The sequence below is a fragment of the Lolium perenne genome, chromosome 5 (assembly GCF_019359855.2).
Source record: "Lolium perenne isolate Kyuss_39 chromosome 5, Kyuss_2.0, whole genome shotgun sequence".
Lineage (NCBI taxonomy): Eukaryota > Viridiplantae > Streptophyta > Magnoliopsida > Poales > Poaceae > Lolium > Lolium perenne.
In genome coordinates, this window is record NC_067248.2 from 204,536,576 (window position 1) to 204,553,810 (window position 17,235).

The following is a 17,235-nucleotide window of genomic DNA, read 5'->3' on the forward strand; positions in this document are numbered from 1 at the left end:
GTTCGAAGAAAAGGTCTTCCCAATATAATGGGACAAGATGCATTGCATTCAATATCCAAGACAACAAAATCAACGGGGACAAGGTTATTGTTAACGGTAATGCGAACATTATCAACTCTCCCCAAAGGTTTCTTTGTAGAATTATCATCAAGATTAACATCCAAATAACAATTTTTCAATGGTGGCAAGTCAAGCATATTATAGATTTTCTTAGGCATAACGGAAATACTTGCACCAAGATCACATAAAGCATTACAATCAAAGTCATTGACCTTCATCTTAATGATGGGCTCCCAACCATCCTCTATCTTCCTAGGAATAGAAGTTTCAAGTTTTAGTTTCTCTTCTCTAGCTTTTATGAGAGCATTTGTAATATGTTTTGTGAAAGCCAAATTTATAGCACTAGCATTAGGACTCTTAGCAAGTTTTTGTAAGAACTTTATAACTTCAGAGATGTGGCAATCATAAAAATCCAAACCATTATAATCTAAAGCAATGGGATCATTATCCCCAATGTTGGAAAAAATTTCAGCAGTTTTATCACAGGCGATTTAGCGGTTTTTAGCGAGTTTCAGGCAGTTTTTCACTCTTTGCATTAGAAGTGGAAACATTGCCAACACCAATTATTTTACCATTAATAGTAGAAGGTGCAGCAACATGTGGAGCATTAGCATTACTAGTGGTGGTAATAGTCCAAACTTTAGCTATATTATCTTGTTTAGCATTTTCTTCTTTCTCCCACCTAGCACGCAATTCGGCCATCAATCTTATATTCTCATTAATTCTAACTTGGATGGAATTTGCTGTAGTAACAATTTTATTATTATTATTTTCATTAGGCATAACTTTCGATTTCAAAAGATCAACATCAGCAGCAAGACTATCGACTTTAGAAGCAAGTATATCAATTTTCCCAAGCTTTTCTTCAACAGATTTGTTAAAAGCAGTTTGTGTACTAATAAATTCTTTAAGCATAGCTTCAAGTCCAGGGGGTGTATTCATATTATTATTGTAAGAATTCCCATAAGAATTACCATAGCCGTTGCTATTATTATAAGGATATGGCCTATAGTTGTTACTAGAATTGTTCCTGTAAGCATTGTTGTTGAAATTATTATTTTTAATGAAGTTTACATCAACATGTTCTTCTTGAGCAACCAATGAAGCTAACGGAACATTATTAGGATCAATATTTGTCCTACCATTCACAAGCATAGACATAATAGCATCAATCTTATCACTCAAGGAAGAGGTTTCTTCGACAGAATTTACCTTCTTACCTTGTGGAGCTCTTTCCGTGTGCCATTCAGAGTAATTAATCATCATATTATCAAGAAGCTTTGTTGCGTCGCCTAGAGTGATGGACATAAAGGTACCTCCAGCAGCTGAATCCAATAGGTTCCGCGAAGAAAAATTCAGTCCTGCATAAAAGGTTTGGATGATCATCCAAGTAGTCAGTCCATGGGTTGGGCAATTTTTAACCAAAGATTTCATTCTTTCCCATGCTTGTGCAACATGCTCAGTATCCAATTGTTTAAAATTCATTATGCTACTTCTCAAAGATATAATTTTAGCAGGAGGATAATATCTACCAATAAAAGCATCCTTGCATTTAGTCCATGAATCAATACTATTCTTAGGCAGAGATAGCAACCAATCTTTAGCTCTTCCTCTTAATGAGAAAGGAAATAATTTTAATTTTATAATGTCACCATCTACATCCTTATACTTTTGCATTTCACATAATTCAACAAAATTATTAAGATGGGCAGCAGCATCATCAGAACTAACACCAGAAAATTTCTCTCGCATAACAAGATTTAGTAAGCAGGTTTAATTTCAAAGAATTCTGTTGTAGTAGCAGGTGGAGCAATAGGTGTGCATAATAAATCATTATTATTTGTGGTTGTGAAGTCACACAACTTAGTATTTTCAGGAGTACCCATTTTAGCAACAGTAAATAAAGCAAACTAGATAAAGTAAATGCAAGTAACTAATTTTTTTATGTTTTTAATATAGCAAACAAGATAGCAAATAAAGTAAAGCTAGCAACTAATTTTTTTGTATTTTGTTTTAGTGCAACAAACAAAGTAGTAAATAAAATAAAGCAAGACAAAAACAAAGTAAAGAGATTGGAGGTGGAGACTCCCCTTGCAGCGTGTCTTGATCTCCCTGGCAATGGCGCCAGAAATTTACTTGCTGGCGTGTAGTTGACGTGGGAGTTAGAAATCTTTGTGGTGTAACTTTTCTTCAGATCCCCGGCAACGGCGCCAGAAATTTAGCTTGACACGCGTACAACACGTGACCGTTGGGAACCCCAAGTGGAAGGTGTGATGCGTACAGCAGTAAGTTTCCCTCAGTAAGAAACCAAGGTTTATCGAACCAGTAGGAGTCAAGAAGCACGTTAAAGGTTGATGGCGGCGGAGTGTAGTGCGGCGCAACACCAGAGATTCCGGCGCCAACGTGGAACCTGCACAACACAACCAAATTACTTTGCCCCAACGTGACAGTGAGGTTGTCAATCTCACCGGCTTGCTGTAACAAAGGATTAGATGTATAGTGTGGATGATGATTGTTTGCAGAAAACAGTAGAACAAGTATTGCAGTAAATTGTATTCGATTAAAACAATGGACCGGGGTCCACAGTTCACTAGTGGTGTCTCTCCCATAAGAATAAGCATGTTGGGTGAACAAATTACAGTTGGGCAACTAACAAATAAAGAGGGCATGACCATGCACATACATGATATGATGAGTATTGCGAGATTTAATTGGGCATTACGACAAAGTACATAGACCGCTATCCAGCATGCATCTATGCCTAAAAAGTCCACCTTCAGGTTATCATCCGAACCCCTTCCAGTATTAAGTTGCAAACAACAGACAATTGCATTAAGTATGGTGCGTAATGTAATCAACAACTACATCCTTAGACATAGCATCGATGTTTTATCCCTAGTGGCAACAGCACATCCACAACCTTAAAACTTTTTGTCACTGTCCCAGATTTAATGGAGGCATGAACCCACTATCGAGCATAAATACTCCCTCTTGGAGTTACAAGCAAAAACTTGGCCAGAGCCTCTACTAATAACGGAGAGCATGCAAGATCATAAACAACACATAGATAATAGATTGATAATCAACATAACATAGTATTCTCTATTCATCGGATCCCAACAAACACAACATGTAGCATTACAGATAGATGATCTTGATCATGTTAGGTAGCTCACAAGATCCAACAATGAAGCACAATTAGGAGAAGACGACCATCTAGCTACTGCTATGGACCCATAGTCTAGGGGTGAACTACTCACTCATCAGTCCGGAGGCGACCATGGCGGTGAAGAGTCCTCGGGGAGATGATTCCCCTCTCCGGCAGGGTGTCGGAGGCGATCTCCTGAATCCCCCGAGATGGGATTGGCGGCGGCGGCGTCTCTGGAAGGTTTTCCGTATCGTGGCTTGATACGTCTCCGACGTATCGATAATTTCTTATGTTCCATGCCACATTATTGATGTTATCTACATGTTTTATGCACACTTTATGTCATATTCGTGCATTTTCTGGATATAACCTATTAACAAGATGCCGAAGTGCCGATTCTTTGTTTCTGCTGTTTTTGGTTTCAGAAATCCTAGTAAGGAAATATTCTCGGAATTGGACGAAATCAAAGCCCGGGGGCCTATTTTTCCACGAAGCTTCCGGAAGTCCGAAGACGAAGCGAAGAGGGGCCACGGGGTGGCCAAACCCTAGGCGGCGCGGCCCCACCTGGCCGCGCCGGCCTATGGTTTGGGCCCCCGTGCCGCCTCTTGACCTACCCTTCCGCCTACTTAAAGCCTCCGTGACGAAACCCCCAGCACCGAGAGCCACGATACGGAAAACCTTCCCGGAGACGCCGCCAACGCCGATCCCATCTCGGGGGATCCGGGAGATCGCCTCCGGCACTGCCGGAGAGGGGAATCATCTCCCCGGAGGACTCTACGCCGCCATGGTCGCCTCCGGTGTGATGAGTGAGTAGTCTACCCCTGGACTATGGGTCCATAGCAGTAACTAGATGGTTGTCTTCTCCCCATTGTGCTATCATTGTCGGATCTTGTGAGCTGCCTAACATGATCAAGATCATCTATACGTAATTCTATATGTTGCGTTTGTTGGGATCCGATGAATAGAGAATACTTGTTATGTTGATTATCAAAGTTATATCTACGTGTTGTTTATGATCTTGCATGCTTTCCGTTACTAGTAGATGCTCTGGCCAAGTAGATGCTTGTAACTCCAAGAGGGAGTACTTATGCTCGATAGTGGGTTCATGCTGCATTGACACAGGGACGATGTGAGAAAGTTCTAAGGTTGTGTTGTCTTGTTGCCACTAGGGATAAAACATTGATGCTATGTCTAAGGATGTAGTTGTTGATTACATTACGCACCATACTTAATGCAATTGTCTGTTGCTTTGCAACTTAATACTGGAGGGGTTCGGATGATAACTTTGAAGGTGGACTTTTTAGGCATAGATGCAGTTGGATGGCGGTCTATGTACTTTGTCGTAATGCCCAATTAAATCTCACTATACTCATCATGATATGTATGTGCATGGTCATGCTCTCTTTATTTGTCAATTGCCCAACTGTAATTTGTTCACCCAACATGCTGTTTGTCTTATGGGAGAGACACCTCTAGTGAGCTTGTGGACCCGGTCCAATTCTCTTTCTTGAAATACAATCTCTTGCAATACTTGTTCTCTTGTTTTCTGCAAACAATCATCTTCCACACAATACGGTTAATCCTTTGTTACAGCAAGCCGGTGAGATTGACAACCTCACTTTGTTTCGTTGGGGCAAAGTACTTTGGTTGTGTTGTGCGGGTTCCACGTTGGCGCCGGAATCCCTGGTGTTGCGCCGCACTACATCCCGCCGCCATCAACCTTCGACGTGCTTCTTGACTCCTCTGCGGTTCGATAAACCTTGGTTTCTTCTTGAGGAAACTTCTTGCTGTACGCATCACACCTTCCACTTGGGGTTCCCAACGAGCGTGTGCTTTACGCGTCATCAAGCTAAATTTCTGGCGCCGTTACCGGGGAGATCAAGACACGCTGCAAGGGGAGTCTCCACTTCTCAATCTCTTTACTTTGTTTTTGTCTTGCTTAGTTTTATTTACTACTTTATTTGCTATCTTGTTTGCTATATCAAAAACACAAAAAAATTAGTTTACTTGCATTTACTTTATCTAGTTTGTTTTATTTACTGTTGCTAAAATGGCCAACGCTGAAAATACTAAGTTGTGTGACTTCACAACCACAAATAATAATGATTTCTTATGCACACCTATTGCTCCACCTGCTACTACAGCAGAATTCTTTGAAATTAAACTGCTTTCTTGAATCTTGTTATGCGAGAGCAATTTTACAGTGTTAGTTCTGATGATGCTGCTGCCCATCTTAATAATTTTGTTGAACTATGTGAAATGCAAAAATTTAAAGATGTAGATGGTGATATTATTAAACTAAAATTGTTCCCTTTCTCATTAAGAGGAAGAGCTAAAGATTGGTTGCTATCTCTGCCTAAGAATAGTATTGATTCATGGACTAAATGCAAGGATGCCTTTATTGGTAGATATTATCCCCCTGCTAAAATTATATCTTTGAGGAGTAGCATAATGAATTTTAAACAATTAGATACTGAACATGTTGCTCAAGCTTGGGAAAGAATGAAATCTCTGGTTAAAAATTGCCCAACCCATGGACTGACTACTTGGATGATCATCCAAACCTTCTATGCAGGACTAAATTTTTCTTCACGGAATTTATTGGATTCAGCTGCTGGAGGTACCTTTATGTCCATCACTCTTGGTGAGGCAACAAAGCTTCTTGATAATATGATGATCAACTACTCTGAATGGCACACGGAAAGAGCTCCACAAGGTAAGAAGGTAAATTCTATCGAAGAAACCTCTTCCTTGAGTGATAAGATTGATGCTATTATGTCTATGCTTGTGAATGATAGGACTAATATTGATCCTAATAATGTTCCATTAGCTTCATTGGTTGCACAAGAAGAACATGTTGATGTAAACTTCATTAAAAATAATAATTTCAACAACAATGCTTACCGGAACAATTCTAGTAACAACTATAGGCCATATCCTTATAATAATGGCAACGGCTATGGTAATTCTTATGGGAATTCTTACAACAATAATAGGAGTACACCCCCTGGACTTGAAGCCATGCTTAAAGAATTTATTAGTACACAAACTGCTTTTAACAAATCTGTTGAAGAAAAGCTTGGGAAAATTGATATACTTGCTTCTAAAGTCGATAGTCTTGCTGCTGATGTTGATCTTTTGAAATCAAAAGTTTTGCCTAATGAGAATCATCATAATAAAATTGTTACTACAGCAAATGCCATTCAAGTTAGAATTAATGAGAATATAAGATTAATGGCTGAACTGCGTGCTAGGTGGGATAGAGAAGAAAATGAAAAACTAGCTAAAGAGAAGAATGTAGCTAAAGTTTGGACTATTACCACCACTAGTAACGCTAATGCTACACAAGTTGCTGCACCTCCTACTACTAATAATAAAAGAATTGGTGTTAGCAATGTTTTCACTTCTAATGCAAAGCGCGAGAAACTGCCTGAAACTGCTAAAACTGCTGAAACTGCCTGTGATAAAGCTGCTGAAATTTTTTCCAACATTGGGGATGATGATCCCATTGCTTTAGATTATAATGGTTTGAATTTTGATGATTGCCACATCTCTGAAGTTATAAAGTTCTTGCAAAAACTTGCTAAAAGTCCTAATGCTAGTGCTATAAATTTGGCCTTTACACATCATATTACAAATGCTCTCATAAAAGCTAGAGAAGAGAAACTAGAGCGTGAAGCCTCTATTCCTAAAAAGCAAGAGGATGGTTGGGAGCCCATCATTAAGATGAAGGTTAAAGATTTTGATTGTAATGCTTTATGTGATCTTGGTGCAAGTATTTCTGTTATGCCTAAGAAAATTTATAATATGCTTGACTTGCCACCGCTGAAAAATTGTTATTTGGATGTTAATCTTGCTGATCATTCTACAAAGAAACCTTTGGGTAAGGTTGATAATGTTCACATTACCGTTAACAATAACCTTGTCCCCGTTGATTTTGTTGTCTTGGATATTGAATGCAATGCATCTTGTCCCATTATATTGGGAAGACCTTTTCTTCGAACTGTTGGTGCTATTATTGATATGAAGGAAGGTAATATAAAATATCAATTTCCTCTCAAGAAAGGTATGGAACACTTCCCTAGAAAGAGAATGAAGTTACCTTTTGATTCTATTATGAGAACAAATTATGATAATGACACTTCGTCTCTTGATAATACTTGATGCACACTTTCTGCGCCTAGCTGAAAGGCGTTAAAGAAAAGCGCTTATGGGAGACAACCCATGTTTTTACCTACAGTACTTTGTTTTTATTTTGTGTCTTGGAAGTTGTTTACTACTGTAGCAACCTCTCCTTATCTTAGTTTTGTGTTTTGTTGTGCCAAGTAAAGCCGTTGATAGAAAAGTAAGTACTAGATTTGGATTACTGCGCAGTTCCAGATTTCTTTGCTGTCACGAATCTGGGTCCACCTCCCTGTAGGTAGCTCAGAAAATTAAGCCAATTTACGTGCATGATCCTCAGATATGTACGCAACTTTCATTCAATTTGAGCATTTTCATTTGAGCAAGTCTGGTGCCATTTTAAAATTCGTCAATACGAACTGTTCTGTTTTGACAGATTCTGCCTTTTATTTCGCATTGCCTCTTTTGCTATGTTGGATGAATTTCTTTGATCCACTAATGTCCAGTAGCATTATGCAATGTCCAGAAGTGTTAAGAATGATTGTGTCACCTCTGAATATGTTAATTTTTATTGTGCACTCACCCTCTAATGAGTTGTTTCGAGTTTGGTGTGGAGGAAGTTTTCAAGGATCAAGAGAGGAGTATGATGCAACATGATCAAGGAGAGTGAAAGCTCTAAGCTTGGGGATGCCCCGGTGGTTCACCCCTGCATATATCAAGAAGACTCAAGCGTCTAAGCTTGGGGATGCCCAAGGCATCCCCTTCTTCATCGACAACATTATCAGGTTCCTCCCCTGAAACTATATTTTTATTCCATCACATCTTATGTGTTTTTCTTGGAGCGTCGGTTTGTTTTTGTTTTTTGTTTTGTTTGAATAAAATGGATCCAAGCATTCACTTCATGGGAGAGAGACACGCTCCGCTGTAGCATATGGACAAGTATGTCCTTGGTTTCTACTCATAGTATTCATGGCGAAGTTTCTCCTTCGTTAAATTGTTATATGGTTGGAATTGGAAAATGATACATGTAGTAATTGCTATAAATGTCTTGGGTAATGTGATACTTGGCAATTGTTGTGCTCATGATTAAGCTCTTGCATCATATGCTTTGCACCCATTAATGAAGAAATACATAGAGCATGCTAAAATTTGGTTTGCATATTTGGTTTCTCTAAGGTCTAGATAATTTCTAGTATTGAGTTTGAACAACAAGGAAGACGGTGTAGAGTCTTATAATGTTTTCAATATGTCTTTTATGTGAGTTTTGCTGCACCGGTTCATCCTTGTGTTTGTTTCAAATAAGCCTTGCTAGCCTAAACCTTGTATCGAGAGGGAATACTTCTCATGCATCCAAAATACTTGAGCCAACCACTATGCCATTTGTGTCCACCATACCTACCTACTACATGGTATTTTCCGCCATTCCAAAGTAAATTGCTTGAGTGCTACCTTTAAAATTCCATCATTCACCTTTGCAATATATAGCTCATGGGACAAATAGCTTAAAAACTATTGTGGTATTGAATATGTAATTATGCACTTTATCTCTTATTAAGTTGCTTGTTGTGCGATAACCATGTTCACTGGGGACGCCATCAACTACTCTTTGTTGAATTTCATGTGAGTTGCTATGCATGTCCGTCTTGTCTGAAGTAAGAGAGATCTACCACCTTATGGTTAAGCATGCATAATGTTAGAGAAGAACATTGGGCCGCTAACTAAAGCCATGATCCATGGTGGAAGTTTCAGTTTTGGACATATATCCTCAATCTCAAATGAGAAAATTATTAATTGTTGTTACATGCTTATGCATAAAAGAGGAGTCCATTATCATTGTCTATGTTGTCCCGTATGGATGTCTAAGTTGAAGAATAATCAATAGCGAGAAATCCAATGCGAGCTTTCTCCTTAGACCTTTGTACAGGCGGCATAGAGGTACCCCTTTGTGACACTTGGTAAAAACATGTGCATTGTGATGATCCGGTAGTCCAACCTAATTAGGACAAGGTGCGGGCACTATTAGTACACTATGCATGAGGCTTGCAACTTATAAGATATAATTTACATGATGCATATGCTTTATTACTACCGTTGACAAAATTGTTTCATGTTTTCAAAATCAAAGCTCTAGCACAAATATAGCAATCGATGCTTTTCCTCTATGGAGGACAATTCTTTTACTTTCAATGTTGAGTCAGTTCACCTATTTCTCTCCACCTCAAGAAGCAAACACTTGTGTGAACTGTGCATTGATTCCTACATACTTGCTTATTACACTTATTATATTACTCTATGTTGACAATATCCATGAGATATACATGTTACAAGTTGAAAGCAACCGCTGAAACTTAATCTTCTTTTGTGTTGCTTCAATGCCTTTACTTTGAATTATTGCTTTATGAGTTAACTCTTATGCAAGACTTATTGATGCTTGTCTTGAAGTGCTATTCATGAAAAGTCTTTGCTTTATGATTCACTTGTTTACTCATGTCATATACATTGTTTTGATCGCTGCATTCACTACATATGCTTTACAAATAGTATGATCAAGATTATGATGGCATGTCACTCCAGAAATTATACGTGTTATCGTTTTACTGCTCGGGACGAGCAGAACTAAGCTTGGGGATGCTGATACGTCTCCGACGTATCGATAATTTCTTATGTTCCATGCCACATTATTGATGTTATCTACATGTTTTATGCACACTTTATGTCATATTCGTGCATTTTCTGGAACTAACCTATTAACAAGATGCCGAAGTGCCGATTCTTTGTTTCACTGTTTTTGGTTTCAGAAATCCTAGTAAAGAAATATTCTCGGAATTGGACGAAATCAAAGCCCAGGGGCCTATTTTTCCACGAAACTTCCAGAAGTCCGAAGACGAAACGAAGAGGGGCCACGGGGTGGCCAAACCCTAGGGCGGCGCGGCCCCACCCCTGGCCGCGCCGGCCTATGGTTTGGGCCCCCCGTGCCGCCTCTTGACCTACCCTTCCGCCTACTTAAAGCCTCCGTGACGAAACCCCCGCACTGAGAGCCACGATACGGAAAACCTTCCGGAGACGCCGCCAACGCCGATCCCATCTCTGTGGATCCAGGAGATCGCCTCCGGCACACTTCCGGAGAGGGGAATCATCTCCCGGAGGACTCTACGCCGCCATGGTCGCCTCCGGTGTGATGAGTGAGTAGTCAACCCCTGGACTATGGGTCCATAGCAGTAGCTAGATGGTTGTCTTCTCCCCATTGTGCTATCATTGTCGGATCTTGTGAGCTGCCTAACATGATCAAGATCATCTATCTGTAATTCTATATGTTGCGTTTGTTGGGATCCGATGAATAGAGAATACTTGTTATGTTGATTATCAAAGTTATATCTACGTGTTGTTTATGATCTTGCATGCTTTCCGTTACTAGTAGATGATCTGGCCAAGTAGATGCTTGTAACTCCAAGAGGGAGTATTTATGATCGATAGTGGGTTCATGCCCGCATTGACACAGGGACGGTGTGAGAAAGTTCTAAGGTTGTGTTGTGCTGTTGCCACTAGGGATAAAACATTGATGCTATGTCTAAGGATGTAGTTGTTGATTACATTACACACCATACTTAATGCAATTGTCTGTTGCTTTGCAACTTAATACTGGAGGGGGTTCGGATGATAACCTGAAGGTGGACTTTTTAGGCATAGATGCAGTTGGATGGCGGTCTATGTACTTTGTCGTAATGCCCAATTAAATCTCACTATACTCATCATGATATGTATGTGCATGGTCATGCTCTCTTTATTTGTCAATTGCCCAACTGTAATTTGTTCACCCAACATGCTGTTTGTCTTATGGGAGAGACACCTCTAGTGAACTGTGGACCCCGGTCCAATTCTCTTTACTGAAATACAATCTACTGCAATACTTGTTCTACTGTTTTCTGCAAACAATCATCTTCCACACAATACGGTTAATCCTTTGTTACAGCAAGCCGGTGAGATTGACAACCTCACTGTTTCGTTGGGGCAAAGTACTTTGGTTGTGTTGTGCAGGTTCCACGTTGGCGCCGGAATCCCTGGTGTTGCGCCGCACTACATCCCGCCGCCATCAACCTTCGACGTGCTTCTTGACTCCTACTGGTTCGATAAACCTTGGTTTCATACTGAGGGAAACTTGCTGCTGTACGCATCACACCTTCCACTTGGGGTTCCCAACGAGCGTGTGCTTTACGCGTCATCATGGCTCTCGGTACTAGAGTTATTATCGACGAAGGCTTCTTATAGTCGGAGAGGTAGGTTTAGGGGCGACGCGAGGGGCCCACACAACAGGGCCGCGCGGCCAGGGGGTGAGCCGCGCCGCCCTGGCGTGTCGCCGCCTCGTCGCCCCACTTCGTTTCTCCCCCGGTGTTCTGGAAGCTTCGTGGAAAAATAAGATCCTGGGCGTTGATTTCGTCCGATTCCGAGAATATTTCCTTACTAGGATTTTTGAAACCAAAAACAGCAGAAAACAACAACTGGCTCTTCGGCATCTCGTTAATAGGTTAGTGCCGGAAAATGCATAAATATGACATAAAGTATGCATAAAACATGTAGGTATCATCAATAAAGTGGCATGGAACATAAGAAATTATCGATACGTTGGAGACGTATCAGTAACCCAACCTATGTGATCGGAAATTCTGTGAAGTAGGACCTGGGAAAACAAACCGGAGCAACTGAGTTGAGAGAAAATTTAATACTCCCACTCCGCTGCAGATGCAATTCTCTCATAGCTCTTTGTAAGAGCGAGTTGACAATGTCTTAATGTGTTCTGAGCGGCTCTTGATGAGCGAAGACGCCGTCCTACAGGGTGATCTTTTGAAGAACACACCTATATGAGTGACACTACTGGTCATAGTGTGGGAGATTTGGGTGAATCTCTAGTAAGCTCATGAAGGGCCGAGGAGTATGACTTATAAGCTCCACCCGAGGGGAAGGTTAAGGTAGCCTAGTACCGTGCCGGCATTGAGCGAAACTTGCTGCACAAAGACTGACAATTCAAGGCATAGTACATTGTTCAGTTGTAGACAAGTGTAGCACCTTGCCTAGGTGGAAGTTCAACTTAAAAGTCTCCACTGAAGTGCAGGTATATTAAACAGTGAATGGAACTAATGTGTCATCTGATGTGCATATGAGATCTGGTGGGGGATTGTTGAATGTAGATAGGCTGCAGCCCAGTAAGACAGCCCATATAGTCTACAATTCCTAAAATCTCAAGGCCCATCACGTTGGCAGCTTGGGACAGTCTTGGGGGACAAAGTTTAGTCCCACATTGCTAGTTGGGAGAGAGTTGGAGTGGTATATAAGGGCTGATGTTCTAGTCATTCCAAGTGAGTGAGAATAGAAAGAGCCCTCGCGCACTCCTCCTCCTCCGCCCGCCCCGCCTCGCCTCGTCACGCACGCACGCACGTCGCGTTTCGTGACTCGGGTTCGAGTTCGAGACACACTCAAGGAAGCCTAAATTTTTTGCTTGGTGCACCAACTGTGTTGGGTACGTGTCGGCCTGCATGTGCATGCTCGCCGCGTGTCCCTGGCTTCCTGCGCGTGTCAACGCGGTCGGGGCGGCTCTCCTCCCAGGCTATACAAGGAGACCGATCAGATCTGGAAAACAGTGCTCTTAGATCTCTCTCTCGCGAAGTTCCTTTTGGTGTGCTACTCTCTAGTCTTCCTCATCCCGGCGACTGCGTGCACAACCGTCCGGGAGAGCAGGCCTCCGAAACCCCATCCGTTGAGATCTTGCACCGGGAGACGGGCGATAAGGTTTTTGGGGAGCGTCTCGGCGCGACTGCTCGCTGCTGTTCGTGTTCATCTTCGCTGGTTCGTCTGCTTCTTCGACGACTTCGACTACACCATGGGCGACATCAACAACTCCCATGGTGGTGGTGGTGCTACTGCTGGTGCGACCTTCCCGATCGCGATGTACGTGATTTTCCTCTCCTACCTTGCACTGCTACTTGTTCCATGTTCAGATCTGATGCATGTGCTTAGTCTGATGTGTATGGTTAAGTATGCTTGTGCATCTGTAATGTTGCTTTCGGTAATTAAACTCACACGGAAATTGCCTAATAATCCAACATTTTGTTTCTTGGGTTGTGTAAGTCAAATGTTTTGGGCATAGCGTTTTTGTACCCGAGAGCATATGTTTCTAGTTTTAGGAATGAACTTTAAACTATTATAATATGTTTAAAAAGGTTTTTGCACCGGGAGCATAGGCTAATGGTGCAAATAAATTATTCGATTTTTTACATTTTAAAAATATTTTTTGATGGCAGGAGTGTATGCATCCAAGATCAAAAGTGCATATCTGAAATGTTTTACCTTTCTTTAAAGAAGGAACCGAAGGTAAACGGTCTAGTAATAGATAAGATAACAACACCACAGTCTGCTACATGACCAGACATGATCCATAGAACTCGATATTTTCAAAGCAGACGTTCAAGTGAACTAAAATTGCAGTCTTGAATAGTAATATCTTTGTGTTAAACCATCTGTTGCAACATAACACGACACATAGTCCTAGCACACTCTCGACCTAACCAGCCAAACTGCCAAGAGCTAGCATACAGCTCCAGCAGCAAACAATGGTGCATAGGAACACAGGGCCTGTGCTTAAACATGTACTCTAACTATCTATGCTGGTGGGCAATTAGAATTAACCACCGGCTATAGTACTACTTAACGGTAGAAATGAATAACCAACAGTCAATTATTGTTGCTTCGAAGCTTCGAGTAAACTATACTACCGGTACCCACAGTTCAACTGCCCTGTGAATTTGGAGCAACAAGCAGAGTGCTCATAATTTGATCATATCTCTTGCTTTATCGCCACTTCTTGGCCTAGCCCGAGCCAGAACTTGTCACCATTAGCTTGCTTGGACGGAGCAGACGACGCGCTGTTAGCTTGGTAAGGCGCCTTGGCAGTTATCCTGAAGCAAACGAGCACGAAAACGTAAGTCCTAAACATGACTCCACAGCTGAGCAAAATTGTTCTCGTTCGCGAAAAATATAATCTGAAAACAGCTCGATCAGGTACCTGCCCTTTCTTTTCTCGAGAAACCTATGGAGTGAGTTCCTCCGCGCTATCGGCAGATCTGTAACACGTGGAAAGATTAAACCTCTGTCAGAGACAGTGTCTGAACTTGTACGTGAGGAATCCATTGCGCGAATTCAGGTACCTTGTCTGAACTGCAAAAGATGTAAGAGCTCGTACCAGGAAGATTGTTGTCTGCAGGTCCGGGCAGGCTCTGCGGAACCGCGCCGCTGCCGCTGCCGGCCCTGTCTACGGCGCCATCGCCGGCGGCGTTCGCCATCTGCAGCAAAGCCTTGACCTCGGTGGACGGGAAGTTGTCGACGACCACCACTTTCCCACCGTAGAAGATGGTCAGCTGATGCGCATCTTGGTTGCCAGTTGGCGCCTGGAGGAGCTGGCCTTTGCCGACGGCGAGCTGCACGTCGACGGTGTCTGGCTTTGGGTCCTCGAGCCCCGACAGCAAGTTCATGGTGGTCGGCGGCTGGAAAGCTCCTGCAGAGATGAACAGAACAGCCGTGTGTACATGCCATGAGCAACTTGTGACATGAAAATAATAGCAAATTAACCAGGAAACAGGTTGACAAGGCGCGAATAACTAACCTCCTTCGATGGCGGTGGCCGGCGGCGCCATGCCGAGGCCAGCGAGACCCTGCAGCGCGCCGCCCTTGTTCTCCCTGAGGTAGCGGCTGAGGAGGCCGCAGGTGACGGCGAAGCTGGACTTGGAGTTCTCCTTCGCCGCCGCCATCGTCGTCTTCCCGCTCCCTTCGCCTTCCGCGTAAGTCATCACACGAACAAGACGAGCCGTCTCTCCCACCGCGAGTAGAGCTCAACTAGGCGGCTAGCTAGGAGTTTCCTCCCTCCTTCGCCGGCGGCAAAAAACTAAGGTGCAGTGCACTTTCCTCCCAAGCGCGCGCCCTTGCCCTTTAAAAACGGGGCAGGTCTTGGTGATGAACGGCGAGGTGGGAGCGGGACAAGACAGGGACCCGTCGGGCCGGGCATGGAAAACGTGAGCGAATATAGTGGAGCTCACTAGGTCCGTCTCGGGGCCGGCGTGTGCGCCACGACCGGAGCGGCGAGGTCTCCGTCCGCGACGGTCCAATCGAGGGGCAAAAGGTCGTGGAGTAATGGCGATTTTAATTTTTGGGGGCACGTGGTTTTTGAGCTCGTATTCGGGCACCAAATTGACCGACGGGACAGTGACCGCGCGCTCTCTCGGTCGATGGATGGAGGGGAGGAGTACCTACACTACGGGGCAAGGAGACGCGACGTGTGACCTACACAAGGGCATGTCCGTGATGGGAGTACGTCTGGCCGTCGTACATGCGTCTTCGTGGCTGATCCACATTCGGTAGGTTTTTTGCATGTTTGTTATCCAAGATTTGCTTGCTTCGTTTAGATTTTATTTTTTAATTCGGTATTATTTTATATTATAAATATAAATAAATAATTATGCTATTGATTGTATAATAAATAAAGTATACTATCAAGAAAAAATATCATGTGAAGCAAATTCTTATACCCTCAGACTAGTCACAATGCATAGTATCATATAGAAGTATAAATGCGTTATGATCTACTACGTTATTCTTATCTCCATAACGATCATGGTATCATTTGGTATCATAGTCTCCATATATTAATTGTTTTGTAGAATCTCAATACAAATAAGTGTACAAGATTTACTTGACATTATTTTTTCTAGTAGTATGTGCTATGATACGGTACCTATGATACTAGTACACTCTCTCTCATCCTTAAGTGCATTGCCACATCAGCATTTTGCATGCATGGAATGCATGATACTATACTTCCATTATGGGTAGTCTCAGGCGAAAACTCCTTTTTACAGGCAACTGTATGTGTAGGAGTGTCATCCACCACACTTTGTGCTTTGAGATTGGTGAAACTTTTTGTTCCCTTTTTGATTAAACTGAAACATAATTGAAATAAATTTAAACAGTACAAAATATTTCACAAGTTTCATAAACACGTTAACAACAGATGTGAAACTTTGTGAAACTTTCTGAAACATACTTTGAACAGTAAATAATTTTTCATAAGTTTCAGACATGTTTCACAAATTTCAGAAATATTTCACAAATTTTTGGAAACTAAATCAACACATGGATGATGTCAGCATGACGTCATCAGTCCTTTACCTACAGGCGCCGGTAGAATCGCTGCGTTCTAGTCTCAGGTCCATAATACGTTTCATTGAGTCACACGTGTAGACACACATTTTAGTGTGTCTAGTCATTCGTTTCAGCGACAAATATTACTATCTTTTAGGGTATTTTATTATTATCAAAATTAAGCATAACACCCCACGCGTAGACCTCAATTCCTAAAAAAAACAATACAAGCAATTCTCATAGAAACTGGAAAGAAGATGCATGTGGCGATGAAGAAAGACTAATCCGTGCATCACGCTGCCATCTATGTTGTATAAAAGTATTTCTTCTTGTGTCCTCTAACCCGTGTGACACCTCTATAAATAGGTTCCGATTCTCCATATGTTATAGAGGCAACCAAGACGGAGCAAAGTTGTGCATCGGTCGAGAATCTAGATGAGCCAGTTGTGGATGCTCTTGAAATAGCCATCGAATTTGTTGACGACTGCTTGCATGATTTCCCACCAGTTTAACATAGCATTTTGGGTCCTCTTCTTGTGTATCACGACATAGTCAGCGTCGACGATCTTGCGCTCATCGAATTCTTTTATGAGACTCTTCCAATAAACGCCACTTCGGTGATGGGATCAATACTCACCGCCTTCCAAGAATCACACAAGCATCGGTCTTCCAACGACATACACTTGGGCCCTTGATGACATATATTCTTTAGCTTTCCTTAA

The 17,235-nt window shown here is 42.1% G+C and overlaps 1 protein-coding gene across 2 annotated transcripts; it reads right to left on the reverse strand.

Moving 5' to 3' along the window:
* Positions 1 to 13,791: 13,791 nt before the first annotated feature.
* LOC127301431 (protein TIFY 10c) lies at positions 13,792 to 15,302 on the reverse strand. Of its 2 annotated transcripts, none has more exons than XM_051331665.2 (4): positions 14,982 to 15,302; positions 14,527 to 14,873; positions 14,385 to 14,442; positions 13,792 to 14,277 (listed from the first exon to the last, which is right to left on the reverse strand). In XM_051331665.2, exons 1-3 carry the CDS (start codon positions 15,163 to 15,165, stop codon positions 14,431 to 14,433), a joined length of 543 nt encoding a protein of 180 aa, XP_051187625.1. In that variant the 5' UTR covers positions 15,166 to 15,302; the 3' UTR covers positions 13,792 to 14,277; positions 14,385 to 14,430. The 2 variants fall into 2 exon arrangements, with proteins under 2 accessions (XP_051187625.1, XP_051187624.1); XM_051331664.2 differs by having other exon boundaries at positions 14,562 to 14,873; positions 14,982 to 15,297.
* Between the last annotated feature and the right edge of the window lie 1,933 nt (positions 15,303 to 17,235).